At 43.0% G+C, this 16,933-nt stretch overlaps 1 protein-coding gene across 1 annotated transcript in view; it reads right to left on the bottom strand.

The window, feature by feature from the left end:
* Positions 1 to 16,933, bottom strand: part of dtwd2 (DTW motif tRNA-uridine aminocarboxypropyltransferase 2) — a 114,027-nt gene that overhangs the window by 50,286 nt on the left and 46,808 nt on the right. The window contains exon 3 of the mRNA XM_078214620.1: positions 8,643 to 8,737. Within this exon, the coding sequence (XP_078070746.1) occupies positions 8,643 to 8,737 (95 nt within the window). The remainder of the gene's footprint in view (positions 1 to 8,642; positions 8,738 to 16,933) is intronic.

The following is a 16,933-nucleotide window of genomic DNA, read 5'->3' as shown; positions in this document are numbered from 1 at the left end:
ATTGACAACTTGGCAATCTTTTTCTCTGTGATCTATTTTTGCACTGACTCAATGTTTATTTATACAAGATAAAGAGGTGTCAAATGCTTACAGTTTTTGTTACTGATACTTGAAAAGTCTGGTTGACACTTTTATAGCAGCATTTGTTTTCAAATTATGAATGGGTTTTTTTTAAGCTTTTCTACACTTGCCATTGTTACTAGATGGTTCATTGGTTCAGTATAGTCTATATTGGGTGAAGAGGTATAGAAGTGCTTTGCGAGTTGGCATGGAGAGCAGGAGGGGGCATTGTTGGTGGGTGTGGGTAAGGGATAACCAGATGCGTATGAGATACCATTGGGTGGGAGCACAAGTTGAAATTTGAGGTATTGTTACGATCCCAGTTGATGTTATAACTGAATGGAAATATCCCAGAATGGAACCCTGGCTCAAAAGACTGTAACTTTTACTTTTTTTAAATATAAAGCATGGAGGAAGAGAGTCACCGGACTGTTAATTAGTTTGAACAAGAAAAAAATATTTATTAAACATGAAAAGTTGGATTATATAATTTTTCTTTACTCCCCCTTATCTTAAAAATTACACACAGATTTCAAGATTAACATGGATTATAACACATTTTAACTACAATGATCTCCTTAACACACAAAGTCCCTTTGACATAAACAAGATGACTGTGGTCAAATAAACACTCTGCCCTGAACCCAAGTTAGTGTTTGTGGATTTCTCCTCAGAATTCCCCCCCAGATGATTGCCACATGAGAGATTTCACACTCCATTCCCAAAAACACACTTTAAACCCTTTTCCCATAGTAATGCTTTCACTAGCAGTTTGCATTCTAAATTCTAGTCCAGGATTTTCAAACGACATTTTTAAACAAAGTTTCTACTCCACCTTGACCAGTGAATTCAGTCCATGATTTTACAACAATCACTTTAGGATTTCTTTGTCTTGACTGCTGACCAAACTGGTCAATTCCAAGACTCTTCTTAAAATGACATCAAACGTTTGACCTATTGTATCTTGTTCCTTAGGAAGCTTGCTTCTTTGCAACTCCCTTGTCCTGTCCATCTTCTCCTGGCAGAGTTGAGAGTTGCCCACTCTGTGATCTGGCTCCAACTGCTCTGGCTTCCAGGTAAAACTAAAGAACAAAGGAAAGCCACTTCTTTGGAAGTGGGCCTCCTGATGCTAAGCAATGTCCCACTGTTATATTTATTCCTCACAACACTGCAACCCTCTCTAAGCACAAAAGAAACACAGTTGGAACATAACCAACCCCCGCACATACAAACACCTATGTCCAACATGAATCTAACTATAGCTTCCTTCCAGGCACAGAAACATTAGAAATCATAGAAACCCTACAGTGCAGAAGGAGGCTATCCGGCCCATCGAGTCTGCACTGACAACAATCCCACTCAGGCCCTATCCACGTAACCCCACATATTTACCCCATTATTTCCTCTAACCTACGTATCTGGGAACACTAAGGGGCAATTTAACACGGCCAATGCACCTAATCTGCACATCTTTGGACTGTGGGAGGAAACCGGAGCATCAGGAGGAAACGCATGCAGACACGGGGAGAATGTGTAGGCTCCGCACAGACAGTGACCCAAGCTGGAAATCGAACCCAGGTCCCTGGAGTTGTGAGGCAGCAGTGCATTAACCACTGTGCCGCCCCATTGAATTAAACCCACTTAAAACTAAACCTTATTTTTAATATTTATCTATCAAATATAAATCCCTTGAAACTACCTTTGTTTTCCTAACAGGATGGGTAAGACCTTTTGAAGTTATCTTTCAAAAGATTCCCACATCCAGACTATGGTCATGACTCCTCTGAGGGACTGTGAATCATGGGTCTCTGAGCAGCTGGTCCAGCTCAACAATAGTTGCAGGGGGCTCGGAGATACCTATCCCTGCAATGGAGTTGACCACATCAGGAAAGCAGGGCGTGGCTCACTGCCCACCTGCGGCAATTCAAAGTGCTGGGAATGGGAGCAGAAATCCTCAAATCGGGTCCCACCTACAGTTTTTAAAGGTCATAAAGCCCCTACGACCCTGCAAAAAAATCTGACTCGCCATTTACCTTGTATCAGGGTAATAACTAATACAGTCAGTTATGTTTATTGACATATTTTTGGAGGATTATAATTTACCATTTTTCCCTCCAACAGAAATGGTACAAATATCGGAAATCTATTCAGCTCTCTTTCCATTCACTGTTTTCCTCATATTGAATCAAAAAATACCTCAAATAAATAAGATGCATGTAAAACCTAAAAATTGGAAAAGAAACATTGAATTATTTACTGGCTGTTTGGTGCCATCTGCGCCGTTGTGCTACACTGAACAGCAGCATTGCTGTCAAAAAAGACAGCTTTAATTTTAGTGGTAGCGGTTCTTTGTTAAATGAGGCAACACCATTAAAAATGGGCAACTGGGATTAGCAAGCGTTGATAGTTTTACATTTGGCCTGCAGCTAGTTGTGTGAGACCTTTGCAAGGAGAACCTGACAGAACAAGTATATATTAAAATTCTTTATGGCTCTGGTGCTGTGAATTCACCCCACAGAATAAACAGGACACCCCTCCACCTTGGGTTATGCTAAAGCATCACCTCTTGAACTGATAGTGTGTGTTACTGGAGTGTTCCCATTTAAAGGTTTTTCTGCAACTGAACAAAAATTAGTTTTCGTTCAATGGGAAAATAGAACAAAGTACAGTCCATGCATTTACTAAGTGTTCCAAACATCAGTGAATAAAAACCTTAACAATCTCTAATACACATCAAGAATTAAATAACAAAAGATCATGTGTTCTTGGTTATTAATGCGAGATTCCATCGGCATTTCTGTCATTTTTAAAGAAGGAAAAGTAAGTGATGCAAGTTGTCCCTTTGTTCAGGAGTTATGGGCAGCAATTTTACCAAATTTGAACTGTGATCATTGTGGAACTTGCACAATGTGATACCTGACTAATTTACAGCACCCCTTCAAGTTTCACCTTTCTAAAATGCAGGAGCCAGTGAAAGTGAATCATCTGGAAGTGTTTTTTTTCTCCATTTGATTTTAACTGTTAATAAGGCTAGCACACATCTGTCCGTGATAGTTCATTCTAACATACCAATTAGAAACAGGTCTGAACTTGAATGCATTGCCATGTGGGCAGCTGGTGCTCTTCAACCAAAAAAAGAATTCTCAGCAGGGGGTTAGCTGTAAATGTCAGCTACCAGAGCAGTACTCTCTACCAATCAATCCATCTATCCTCCACACCTCCAGTATTTTACTACAATCTGTAGCGTCTTCAAATTTAGAAACTGTGTTTTTGATTCCAAAGTCCAAGTCATTAGTGTAAATTGCGAACAGCGGTGGTCCCAGCATTGATTCTATAATCACACTAATAGGTGTTACCTACAATGGTAGACTCTAATTACAGAGTCCCCTCTTGCTACCAGATTTCTATTCTGTCTTCACTCCCGGACTGCCTTCTGAGTCACGACAACTTGGGCTGCATCGTGGCTGTTTTCCCTGCTATATTTCTGCTTGTTCTCCTAGATAGCTAGTTCGTTATGCTTGCTGGGCAGCTTCGCGTTGTGTGAATCTTCCTTCTCAACCTCTCCTAAATCACTACAACCTGACTCCTTATCAGTAACACCCTTTCTTTCCTCTGGAGAGTGACTATATTTTAAATAAAATCATCCAGAAACTCCTCCCCTCTCTTAATAACTCAATAAGTCTAAGCCGGAGAGTTCTGAGAAAGGACATCTCCTGTGGACCTGTTTGCTCAGGGTGGTCTCATTGTTCACAAACTCCCAAATTCTGCAGTCCAGACACAAAATTTGCACTGCCACATCTTAGGCTCCAATTCCATTCCCGCATCTAGTGATGCATTAAGGCAGACTACCAGAACAGGTCGCTAGTCTATCACCAGGGACTTATAGCTTGAGGGGCACCACTCCACGTCAAGCATAGCTGACGAGGAGTCTCTCCTGCTCTTACCGCCAGCCACTGGTGTGTTGGAAGGAATTGCAGGTTGACACTGAACCTGTTTGGCCGCGTTATGAACGCACTTTCGTTGGCCATCAAGCCCGGGATGGAACTTGAATCTGGAGCTTCTGGCTCAGAAGCAGGTACACTATCCACTGCTCCACAAGACCTCCACATCTTAGGCTAATCTTATTTTATTTATTACTTAAAGTATTTAACAATTGTTTGTAATTATATCAACAGAATTCATAGAATATCTACAGAGCAGAAGGAGCCATGCAGCCCACCCAGACTGCACCAACTCTCTGAAAAGCATTCTGCACCTCGCTCTATCCCCATAACCTCGCGCATTTACTATGGTCAATCCACCTAATCTACACATCTTTTGGACATTAAGGGGCAATATAGCATGACCAAACCTACATATTTTTGGACTATGGGAGGAAACCAGAGCACCTGAAGGAAATCCATGCCAACACAGGGAGAATGTGCAAACTCCACACAGTCACCCAAGGCTGGAATTGAACCCAGGTCTCTGGTGTTGCGAGGAAGCAGTGCTAACCACTATGCCACCATGCCGACAATAGTTTAACTGGTAAAGATATGAATATAATACAGTACTTACACTTTCCAGTCCCTGGTTTAAAACACTGTCCTAGTCTATAGAAAAAAAACCTCAAAGTTCACCAATCAAACACCTGCCTGCTGACCTAACTAATATCCCTGGACTTCACTTCTGAGGTCTCACTGTCTCGTTTCCTCTTGCGGACCACTTCTTATTCTGTAAAAAGATCAGACAGTGTCTCTTCTCTCACCAAATTCCCTTAGTTAACTAAATACTCTATCTGGCAGCACTCTGTCGAACTGGACTTGGTGTCACTTAGACATTTTCACAGGTTCATGATTACATTGACCAGAGTACAGCATAATTAAATAACCTGCCTGATCCTGCTGTCTCTTACCTGACTAGCACTTGCTGCTACTGTCCAGGGTATAGAATGGTGGTTATTGCAATCAAGATTCTGCTTTCTCTTCCAGAACCACAAACACCCCAAATTCCGATTACATCAAAACTTGTGACTAACTGCCACTATAAGGATCATGTGACTCCTTCCCATTAACTTCACAGTCTTTTGCTTTACATGGACCAGAATTTTACGTGTTGCGGCGGGTGCACACTTGAATCGGGGGCACACAAAATTATGTGTCCCAACATCATTGCGCAGTCGCCGTGATATTTCAGTTGGCAGGTGCGAGCAGAAATTGGCTGCAGACCCACCAAAAATTAATCATCCCGTGAAGCTCATCAAAGGGCAATGCACTGCAATTTTACACTGCCTATGCAATTTTTAGGTCAACGCACGCCCATGCGTCCATTCCTTTTTTGTTTATTTGTCATCCAAGGCCATGATAAGAGGAAGCAGGAGCACAGGCAGGAGTTAGTGAGATTTTGGTGTAGTGCTATTGGAGAGATTTCTGACCACTTCCTGTGCATTCTTGAGACATTTGTAGAGTTTACTTTGTTCTTGGTTAGGACTTAGCTTTGAGAGATATTTTGATCATTTCAACCCATTGCCACCTACAGTTCACGAGTCAGTGCCATCTGCATTTGAGGTGTCCACAGGCCTTTCAGGAGCAGAGGTGCAGGCACAGGGTGTGGGGAGCCAGCAAGGAGGGCAAGGTGTACAGGCCCATAGAAGACCCCACTATCCAGCTACCAGGATGTACAGGCAGCGATCCAGCAACCTCAACATGACCATGGTCCAGTGCAGCAGCAGGCTCTGCCTCGCCAAGGAAATCGTCATTTCATTGTGCCGCATTAGGCCGGAGATCATCTCCAACTGTGTGGATGCCCATGGCTCTGAGATTCACTCTAGGCCTGGAGTTTTATGCATCCAGATTTTTCCAGGAGTCAGTGGATGATCTTTGTGGAGTCTCCCAATCAGCTGTGCAAAGATACAATAAGCTAGAGACTGACACTCTATTCAGGTGAGTATGCCCCTTCATCCATTTCAGGATGGAGGTTCATGTCATATGACTCCCATCTTTTCATTCAGGCTATGAAAAGTGGTGTGTATCCCTTTGTCTGGGTCCCTAAGCTTGTTAATTGTTCCCACTGTTAAGATTTGAAAGGAAGGTTGGAGTGTCCATTGTCCTAGCAGATGAATAGGTTCTGTTGGCCAGGCCTGACTTATGAAACACAGATGGCCTTGTATAGTTCCCTTTGAATTTGGTCTCTACAGCCCACAGGGGTTGTGAAGTGTCTCTTCAGAGATAACAAGGCACAGATTTCTTCGATACTGCCTCAGCAGCTCTTTTTGTTCCGGATTACTGGCACACACAGCTTCAGTCATTTTTAAACAGTCACTGTTCAGTTTTTTAAAATTTTAGAAATTAGCCAAGAGGATATATATAAAAATATCCAGTGTGAGGTCTTAATCCCTTGAAAAAAGGATGTAGGTACACCCATTGTCCTGTTAGGGAGTTTCAGAATTTTAACCCAGCAACAGTGAGGAAATGGTGATATAATTCCAAATCAGGGTGGCGTGTGGCTTAGGAAGAAATTGCAGGTGATGGGGTTCCCATGTGTCAACTGCCTTTGTCGTTCAAGATGGTAGAGGTCGGGGGTTTAAATGATATGTCGAAGGAGCCTTGACGAGTTGCTGCAATGAATTTTGTAGATGGTACCGACGGCTGCTGTGTTGCGGAGAGTGGATGGGGCTCTGGTCAAGTGAGCTGCTTTGCCCTGGATGATGTTGCGATTTGTGAGTATTGTTGGAGCTGCACTAATTCAGGCTTGAGGACAGTATTCCATTGCAATCCTGACTTGTGCCTTGCAGAAGTATTGGACAGGTTTGGAGAGTTAGAAGGCAAGTTACTCACCACTAATTCCCAGCCTTCAATCTGCTCTTGTAATCACTGTATTTATATCTGGCCCAGTTAAGTTTCTGGTTAATGATAACCCATTGGACATTGATGGGTTGGAAATTAACCAATGGTAATGCGGTTGAACATCAAGATGAGATAGTTAGTCGATTCTTTCTTGTTGATGATAGTAGTTGCTTAGCACTTCTATGATGAGAATGTTACTTGCTACTCATTAGCAGAAGCCCGAATGTTGTCCAGATCTTGCTGCATGGAGGCTTGTTCAGAGCTTTGTTTACTTGAGAAAAACAGTTGAGTGGCCCATTGTTGCCTTGTCTTATTTATAATGAGAATTCCAAAACAATAGTCTATATAAAGTTGTATTTGTTTATCACAGTGCTAGTCTCAAATCTTTCTCTGTTGTAACTCTATCGACAAGTTTCTTTTTAACAAATGATTCCAAAGGAATTTGGGAAATCTTTACGAAGTAAATTTTCAGACAAAAACTATTGTCATTTCTTTATTCTTTTACTTCAGTGATATGTTGACTTTGAGAGAAAAAAAGGGGGGGAATTTAACTTGAATATCTATGGTTTCCTTTGTTTAGATGGAGAATTTGAAAAGAACAATTTATGCACATAGAAATGTGTATTATTAGGGAAGTACTTAATCATTTATTTTCCAGAAAGCAATCAAAATATACTTGCTGTACTTTCTCGACAGAGGTCTTAGACCATTCTTTCATTGTTGATGTATAATCACCCTTTCTTTATTGCTGATGTATAATTGTTGACTACTTCCACCTCTAATTCCGATGAAACAGTACCACAAAAAAATCCGCTAGTATTAAAAATAATAATGAACCATTTCAAATTGGTCTAATTTGGAGTGCTTTTGGAAAATTAAATCAATTGCCAATAAACTTGTCAATTACACTGGGGCATTTTTTTTCTTCCAACATTATCTCCTTACAGCATTCTGATCCAGAAATACCCAAGAGGAAAACTGAATGTTTTTCAGTTTAGATCAAAAATGTCCAGGTAGAACAAATATATACCATAAACTGGCTGCATTATATTGATTTTTATGAGTAATACATGGGTAGTTCATGGAGACTTGCTTCCTTGTCTTGCCCCACACTTGGGTAATGGTGCACTTCAAGCTATAAATAACCAATTTTCTCTCTCGAGTGGAGAGAAATGCCTATGATCCTTTATGGATTATGGCTGGTTATCTAAGTTCCAGAATGATACACCGTGGTCTCTGAAGGTTAATGGAATACAAGATTCAGCATCAGTCCAGGTAGGGCCATTCGGTCTATTTTCAATTAGCAACTAAAAAAACGACAGGCTCCAATTGGTGTGAGTCAACTTTTTATTTTTATTTTATTAATCTGCACTACATCTATCTTGCTTCAATAGCCAACTGCGGCTAAGTTGAAGATAAATCCGTTTAATTGATAGCATGGGAGGCCATCAGCAGTACCAACTTTCTTAGATGACATAGGAGCCGTGTAGGCTTTCCATTTCCTGATATTTTATCATGTTTATGGGCATTTTTCAGAAAAGGAGAGGACAGAGGAGAGCAGAGGAGGAAAGGAAAGGAAAGAAAAACAAAAGGGAGGTCGGGAGGCATAAAGTAAGACAAAAAGAAAAAAAGGAAATACAACTTGCATTCACATAGCACCTTTCATGAGCTAAGGATGTCCAAAGGTTACAGCAAATGGAATACTTCTGAAGTGCAATCAATGTTGAAGTATAAGTACGAAACAGAACAAATCTTTACCTGTCCTCACTGAATCGCCGACCAATAAAGACTTTGCATTTGTCAGCTGGAAGACAGGCAGCTAGCAGAGGCACAGTTCGCAGCACACGATTCCCCTATTTTAGGAAAAAATAAAGTGGTCAGAGTTTTGAGCCATTACATCAAAAAAGACCCACCTTCAAAATTTGCAATACACAAATCTGTTTCCCAATTCTGAGATCTTAGCAACTTATGTTGTGGATTTTTGATCATGAAAAATGAGCAGTCACCAAAGATTTGAACACAAAGGGCAACATTTTCACCCTGATGCAGAAGTTGGTTTGAAGGCATGTGTGCCGACAATATTCTCGATGCTCACCAGTGCACTGGTTTACCGGCATTTTCCCGTCTCCAGTCTGTTGTCAGGAAGGTGGTTTCTGGGTGATAGCAGCTACCCGCCATACAGCCAGTGGGTAGCCAATTAGGGGTTGATCAAAGAAACAATGGGGGTACTCTTCACATGCCACCTGGATTTTCTTCATCACTGACAGGCCTGGTGCTTTTACCTGGAATGGTGAATGCCTCCCAGCAGTTGGCCAAGGAGGTCAGAGGTGCAAATGCAAAGAAGCCCAGTATGGATCGACTGATTTGCAAGGGCCCACAGTTGCAGCCATTGACCATCCAGTGCAGGGGTTCTCCCTCTGTGTTAATTCCCTGGCAGCTGTGGCTATCATATATTTTGTTCCACATACAAGTTATTATGAGTGCAAGATTTTATAAGACAGTTAGTTTTAAAGTGTGTGATGATACTGTTGCCTTTAAGAAATATACTTATAACATGTTTCTTGTAAGGGGTAAGTTTAGAGTTAAGATCTGTTTTGCAGGGTGTAGATTTGTCGAAGAAATCTTTCAAACTGGCAGTTTAAGGGAGAACAGGATAAGTACCTGTTTTAAGCTGAGCTCATCATGTGTGTTTATTTAGGTTTCCCCTCAGGTTTCAGAGTAGAATTTTGATTAGGTTTATTGACAGGGACCCAGTCATGTGCTTAAAGGGAGGAGTTAAGCTTGCACGGTAAACACGGTTTCCCTTTCATTTTAAAACAAGCAGTTAATGCCTGGTTCCGAAAGAAACATGTCTCTCTGTCTCTCTAAAAGATGTCTGATAGCTCCAGGGCTGGCAACCTAAGTACAAGCAAGTAAGCCTGTGTTTTGCTAACTGATTTTAAGGAGGGGTTTAAATCTGTAAGAGGAATATTGCTTGAATTGCAACTCATAGACTAAAAAGCAGTACAGCACAGGAACAGGCCCTTTAGCTCACCAAGTTGTGCCAAACATGATGCCAAATTAAATTAATCCTTTCTGACTGCCCTTGGTCCATATCCTTCTAGTCCTTGCATATTCATGTGTTTATCTAAAAGGCCCTTAAATGCCCCTATCATATCTGCCTCCACCACCACCCTGGCAGCGTGTTCCAGACACCTACCACTCCCTGTGTAAAAATCATGCCTCACATCTCCTTTGAACTTCCCCCTCTTACCTTAAGTGCATGCCCCCGAGTATTACACATTTCAACTCTGGGAAAAATATTCTGACTGTCAATCCTATCTATGCCTGTCATAATTTTAGAGACTTCTATCAGGTCTCCCCTCAGCCTCCACCGCTCCAGAGAAAACAACCCTAGTTTGCCAAGCCTCTTCTTATAACTTCTACCCTCTAGTCCAGATAGCATCCTGCTAAACTGCTTCTGCACTCTCTCCAGAGGATAGGTTAGCAGTTAAGAATTGTATCTTGCCATGTTTAAGTATCATTCAATTGTTAAATGTTAAGCTAATTAACTTGTTATAATTAAACTGTGTTGTTAAATAAAGGTTGTTTTGACAAAAGTTTCCCAGAATGTCAACAGAATCATGCCTGGAATGAAACACCCTATCCTCAAACTCATGCCAAAATAGCAAAGTGTTGGGATGAAGGGGTAGTCTGACTATATAATATACCTTGAGGTTTCTGATCTGATATCCAAACAAGTGTCTCTTTAATCCAATGCAAAATAGTGTAAGAAAGAGAGACATGTGATGTCCCACTAATTCTGCTCAAAAAGATTAGCTGATGTAATCTGGTTGCTACGGGGACCTGGAACACAGTTCAAGTCCTACTGAAAGCCACATACCAGTTTTCACATCTGGACACAAAGAAATGATGAATTGAACAAAGAACAAAGAACAATACAGCACAGGAACAGGCCCTTCGGCCCGCCAAGCCCGTGCTGCTCTCTGGTCCAAACTAGACCATTCTTTTGTATCCCTCCATTCCCACTCCGTTCATGTGGCTATCTAGATAAGTCTTAAACGTTCCCAGTGTGTCCGCCTCCACCACCTTGCCTGGCAGCGCATTCCAGGCCCCCACCATCCTCTGTGTAAAATATGTCCTTCCGATATCTGTGTTAAACCTCCCCCCCTTCACCTTGAACCTATGACCCCTCGTGAACGTCACCACCGACCTGGGGAAAAGCTTCCCACGTTCACCCTATCTATGCCTTTCATAATTTTATACACCTCTATTAAGTCTCCCCTCATCCTCCGTCTTTCCAGGGAGAACAACCCCAGTTTACCCAATCTCTCCTCATAACTAAGCCCCTCCATACCAGGCAACATCCTGGTAAACCTCCTCTGTACTCTCTCCAAAGCCTCCACGTCCTTCTGGTAGTGTGGCGACCAGAACTGGACGCAGTATTCCAAATGCGGCCGAACCAACGTTCTATACATCTGCAACATCAGACCCCAACTTTTATACTCTATGCCCCGTCCTATAAAGGCAAGCATGCCATATGCCTTCTTCACCACCTTCTCCACCTGTGACGTCACCTTCAAGGATCTGTGGACTTGCACACCCAGGTCCCTCTGCGTATCTACACCCTTTATGGTTCTGCCATTTATCGTATAGCTCCTCCCTACATTATTTCTACCAAAATGCATCACTTCGCATTTATCAGGATTGAACTCCATCTGCCATTTCTTTGCCCAAATTTCCAGCCTATCTATATCCTTCTGTAGCCTCTGACAATGCTCCTCACTATCTGCAAGTCCTGCCAATTTTGTGTCGTCCGCAAACTTACTGATCACCCCAGTTACACCTTCTTCCAGATCGTTTATATAAATCACAAACAGCAGAGGTCCCAATACAGAGCCCTGCGGAACACCACTAGTCACAGGCCTCCAGCCGGAAAAAGACCCTTCCACTACCACCCTCGGTCTTCTGTGACCAACAGTAAGAAGTTTAACAACACCAGGTTAAAGTCCAACAGGTTTATTTGGTAGCAAAAGCCACACAAGCTTTTGCTACCAAATAAACCTGTTGGACTTTAACCTGGTGTTGTTAAACTTCTTACTGTGTTTACCCCAGTCCAACGCCGGCATCTCCACATTCTGTGACCAAGCCAGTTCTCCACCCATCTAGCCACCTCCCCCTTTATCCCATGAGATCCAACCTTTTTCACCAGCCTACCATGAGGGACTTTGTCAAACGCTTTACTAAAGTCCATATAGACGACATCCACGGCCCTTCCCTCGTCAACCATTCTGGTCACTTCTTCAAAAACCTCCACCAGGTTAGTGAGGCATGACCTCCCTCTCACAAAACCATGCTGACTATCGTTAATGAGTTTATTCCTTTCTAAATGCGCATACATCCTATCTCTAAGAATCTTCTCCAACAACTTCCCCACCACGGACGTCAAGCTCACCGGCCTATAATTACCCGGGTTATCCTTCCTACCTGGGCGGCACGGTAGCACAGTGGTTAGCACTGCTGCTTCACAGCTCCAGGGTCCCGGGTTCGATTCCCGGCTCGGGTCACTGTCTGTGTGGAGTTTGCACATTCTCCTCGTGTCTGCGTGGGTTTCCTCCGGGTGCTCCAGTTTCCTCCCACAGTCCAAAGATGTGCGGGTTAGGTTGATTGGCCAGGTTAAAAATTGCCCCTTAGAGTCCTGGGATGCATAGGTTAGAGAGATTAGCGGGTAAATATGTGGGGTAGGGCCTGGGTGGGATTGTGGTCAGTGCAGACTCGATGGGCCGAATGACCTCCTTCTGCACTGTAGGGTTTCTATGATTCTATGATTCTACCCTTTTTAAATAACGGGACCACATTATCTATCCTCCAATCCTCTGGGACCTCACCTGTGTCCAGTGATGAGACAAAGATTTGCGTCAGAGGCCCAGCGATTTCATCTCTCGTCTCCCTGAGCAGCCTTGGATAGATTCCATCAGGCCCTGGGGATTTGTCAGTCTTTATATTCTCTAACAAACTTAACACTTCCTCCCTTGTAATGGAGATTTTCTCCAACGGTTCAACACTCCCCTCCGAGACACTCCCAGTCAACACATCCCTCTCCTTTGTGAATACCGACGCAAAGTATTCATTTAGGATCTCCCCTACTTCTCTCGGCTCCAAGCATAATTCCCCACTTTTGTCCCTGAGAGGTTGGATTTTTTCCCTGACAACCCTTTTGTTCCTAACGTATGAATAAAATGCCTTGGGATTCTCCTTAATCCTGTCTGCCAAGGACATTTCGTGACCCCTTTTTGCCCTTCTAATTCCCCGTTTGAGTTCTTTCCTACTTTCTTTGTACTCCTCCAGAACTCCCTCCGTTTTTAGCTGCCTGGACCTAACATACGCCTCTCTTTTCTTTTTGACCAGTCCCTCAATTTCCCTGGTTATCCACGGTTCTCGAATCCTACCCTTCCTATCCTTCTTTTTTTACAGGCACATGCCTGTCCTGTAGCCCTAACAACTGTTTCTTAAATGACTCCAACATGCCAGATGTGGATTTACCCTCAAACAGCCTCTCCCAATCAAGAGCAGCCAATTTCTGCCTAATCCCACTAAAGTTAGCCTTCCCCCAATCCAACACCTTACCCTTGGGACACCACTCATCCTTTTCCATCACTATCCTAAAGCTAACAGAATTGTGGTCACTATTTGCCACATGTTCCCCAACCGAAACTTTGAAGACCTGACCGGGCTCATTCCCCAGTACTAGGTCCAGTATAGCCCCCTCTCTAGTTGGGCTATCTACATATTGTTCCAAAGAACCCTCCTGTACGCATTTTACAAATTCCTCTCCATTCAGAGTCCCAGCTCTCAGCGATTTCCAGTCTATACCAGGGAAATTGAAGTCTCCCACTACAACAACCCTATTTTTCCTGCACCTATCCAGTATCTCCTGATTGGCCATAGTAATTGGCTTTACTATGGGCAGATTCTCGGGCTTATTGACTCACAACACCATGAAAAGAGAGAAAGAGAGAGACATACGCACAGGAGAACGGCAGCTACTATAAACGACATCAAAAAATGCTATTCTCCGTTAGATGTCACGCAGAATGTGGGTGGGAGTTCATTTTCTGCTGAAGAGGTGGAAGTTGTAGCGATTTAAGGACACCGGAAAATTTGCCTTGGTGAAACCAGGAGGAATCGCCAGAGTGGGTCGTATTGTAAAATATCTCAGAAGATTTTCACTGGACACTGGATGTTATGACGCAGCAAAACATGGAGAAGCAAGCCTTATGAGAGTAACTTTGGACTGCTTCCAGTAAAAGCTAAAATTGTGTAGAGAATATGGTGAAATATATAAGCGGGTTTTCAGTTGTGTTAGCAAGTTAAATGGTGCTCGGTTCCTCCAACATGGAACAGAAACCCAGAACAGAAACAGTGAATACAGAAACAGTAAAGCGTTTGACAAAGTCCCTCATGGTAGGCTGGTGAAAAAGGTTGGATCTCATGGGATAAAGGGGGAGGTGGCTAGATGGGTGGAGAACTGGCTTGGTCACAGAATGTGGAGATGCCGGCGTTGGACTGGGGTAAACACAGTAAGAAGTTTAACAACACCAGGTTAAAGTCCAACAGGTTTATTTGGTAGCAAAAGCTTGTGTGGCTTTTGCTACCAAATAAACCTGTTGGACTTTAACCTGGTGTTGTTAAACTTCTTACTGTTGGTCACAGAAGACCGAGGGTGGTAGTGGAAGGGTCTTTTTCCGGCTGGAGGCCTGTGACTAGTGGTGTTCCGCAGGGCTCTGTATTGGGACCTCTGCTGTTTGTGATTTATATAAACGATCTGGAAGAAGGTGTAACTGGGGTGATCAGTAAGTTTGCGGACGACACAAAATTGGCAGGACTTGCAGATAGTGAGGAGCATTGTCAGAGGCTACAGAAGGATATAGATAGGCTGAAAATTTTTAAACTTATTTTTAAACTGGGTCTTTCTGCTGAACAAAGACAATTAAGATGGTTGACCCTCTGTCTGGAAATTATCCTCTATGGTGTCCAGAACAAAATAATTATCTTCTCAGTTTCGAAATGTCACATTTCGCTCTGTCTCAGGAGCTTCCAACAGACCATCTGAGACTGCACAGGCCAATTTTAAAGGGAGCTACAAGAATGTAATTATATTTGACCCTCTCCTGCCCGAAACAGAGGGAATATATTTTCTGTAGTTTAGCAGAATCTGTGGGTCTGTTGAGATAATGGCTTCCCAAACACCAGACACTCAACACGAATATCACATCTTTGAACCCATAATGGCCGAGACATTATCAGCCCTGGAAACAAAGCCAAATTCAAGGTGCTGGATAAACATGCTTTGTTAAAGTCACTGAGGAGAAGGAAGGTCACATGGCCCAAGACACTGGCCTTTTGAGCAGCTTAATATTACCTTTCCAAACTGTGCAGTCAGTCTGCTGTTTAGCAACCAACTGACAGGCCACATCATCCCGGTATCTAAGAAAAACCAAGCAGTGTGTCTCAATGACTATTGTCCGGTGGCTCTGACAACCATCATTATGAAGTGTTTCGAAAGGCTAGTCATGGCATGAATAAATTCCAGGCTCCCGGACTACTGGAACCACTACAGTTTGCCTACCGCTGCAACAGGTACACAGCAGACGCCATCTCCCAGGCCCTGCACTCAACCCTGGAACACCTAGATAAAGACACCTTTGTCAGACTCCTATTTATTGACTACAGCTCAGCTTTCAACACCATTATTCCCACAAAACTCATCTCCAAACTCTGTGTTCTGGGCCTTGGCTCCTCCCTCTGCGATTGGATCCTGAACTTCCTAACTCACAGACCACAATCAGTAAGGATAGGCAACAACACCTCCTCCACAATCATCCTCAGCATGGGTGCCCCACAAAGCTGTATTCTCAGCCCCCGACAATACTCCTTAAACACCTATGACTGTGTGGCTAAATTCCCCTCCAATTCAATTTTCAAGTTTGCTGACGACACCACCATAGTGGGACAAATCGCAAACAATAACGAGACAGAGTATAGGAATGAGATAGAGAATCTGGTGAACTGATGCGGCGACAATAATCTCTCCCTCAATGTCAACAAAACAAAGGAGATTGTCATTGGCTTCAGGAAGTGTAGAGGAGAACATGCCCCTGTCTACATCAACGGGAACGAAGTAGAAAGGGTCGAGAGCTTCATGTTTTTAGGTGTCCAGATCACCAACAACATGGTCCCTCCATGCCCACCAAAACTTCTGCTTTCTCAGAAGACGAAGGAAATTTGGCATGTCAGCTACAACTCTCACCAACTTTTACAGATGCACCGTAGAAAGCATTCTTTTTGGTTGTATCACAGCTTGGTATGGTTCCTGCTGTGCCCAAGACCGCAATAAACTACAAAAGGTCGTGAATCCATCACGCAAACCAGCCTCCCATCCATTGACTCTGTCTACACTACCCGCTGCCTCGGTAAGGCAGCCAGCATAATTGAGGACCCCATGCACCCCGGGCATTCTCTCTTCCACCTTCTTCCGTCAGGAAAAAGATACAAAAGTCTGAGGTCACGTACCAACCGACTCAAGAACAGCTTCTTCCCTGCTGCCATCAGACTCCTGAATGGACCTACCTTGCATTAAGTTGATCTTTCTCTCCACCCTAGCAATGACTGTAACACTACATTCTGCACTCTCTCATTTCCTTCTCTGTGAACGGTATGCTTTGTCTGTATAGCACGCAAGAAACAATACTTTTCACTGTATGCTAATACAAGTGACAATAATAAATCAAATCAAACATAGAAGCAAGCCCTGTCCAGGTTGGACCACCAGGCCATCTAACATGACTACTGGAAGATTTTGTATCATTGCCGATAGAACTGACACAATCTCAGCATGCCAACTTAATTTTATGTCACTTGATAAAATAAATCTTATAACAACAGTCTCCTTCCAGTCGACCATTGATTGCCTACGTGAAAGACTACTTTATTGGACTCTGAATTGGAACTCTGGAAGTCAAGTGAATCAATATTAATTTTCTCTATGA

The sequence above is a fragment of the Mustelus asterias genome, chromosome 6 (assembly GCF_964213995.1).
Source record: "Mustelus asterias chromosome 6, sMusAst1.hap1.1, whole genome shotgun sequence".
Classification (NCBI taxonomy): domain Eukaryota; kingdom Metazoa; phylum Chordata; class Chondrichthyes; order Carcharhiniformes; family Triakidae; genus Mustelus; species Mustelus asterias.
The sequence above is the reverse complement of the archived record's forward strand: the minus strand, read 5'-3'. Positions and strand labels throughout refer to the sequence as shown.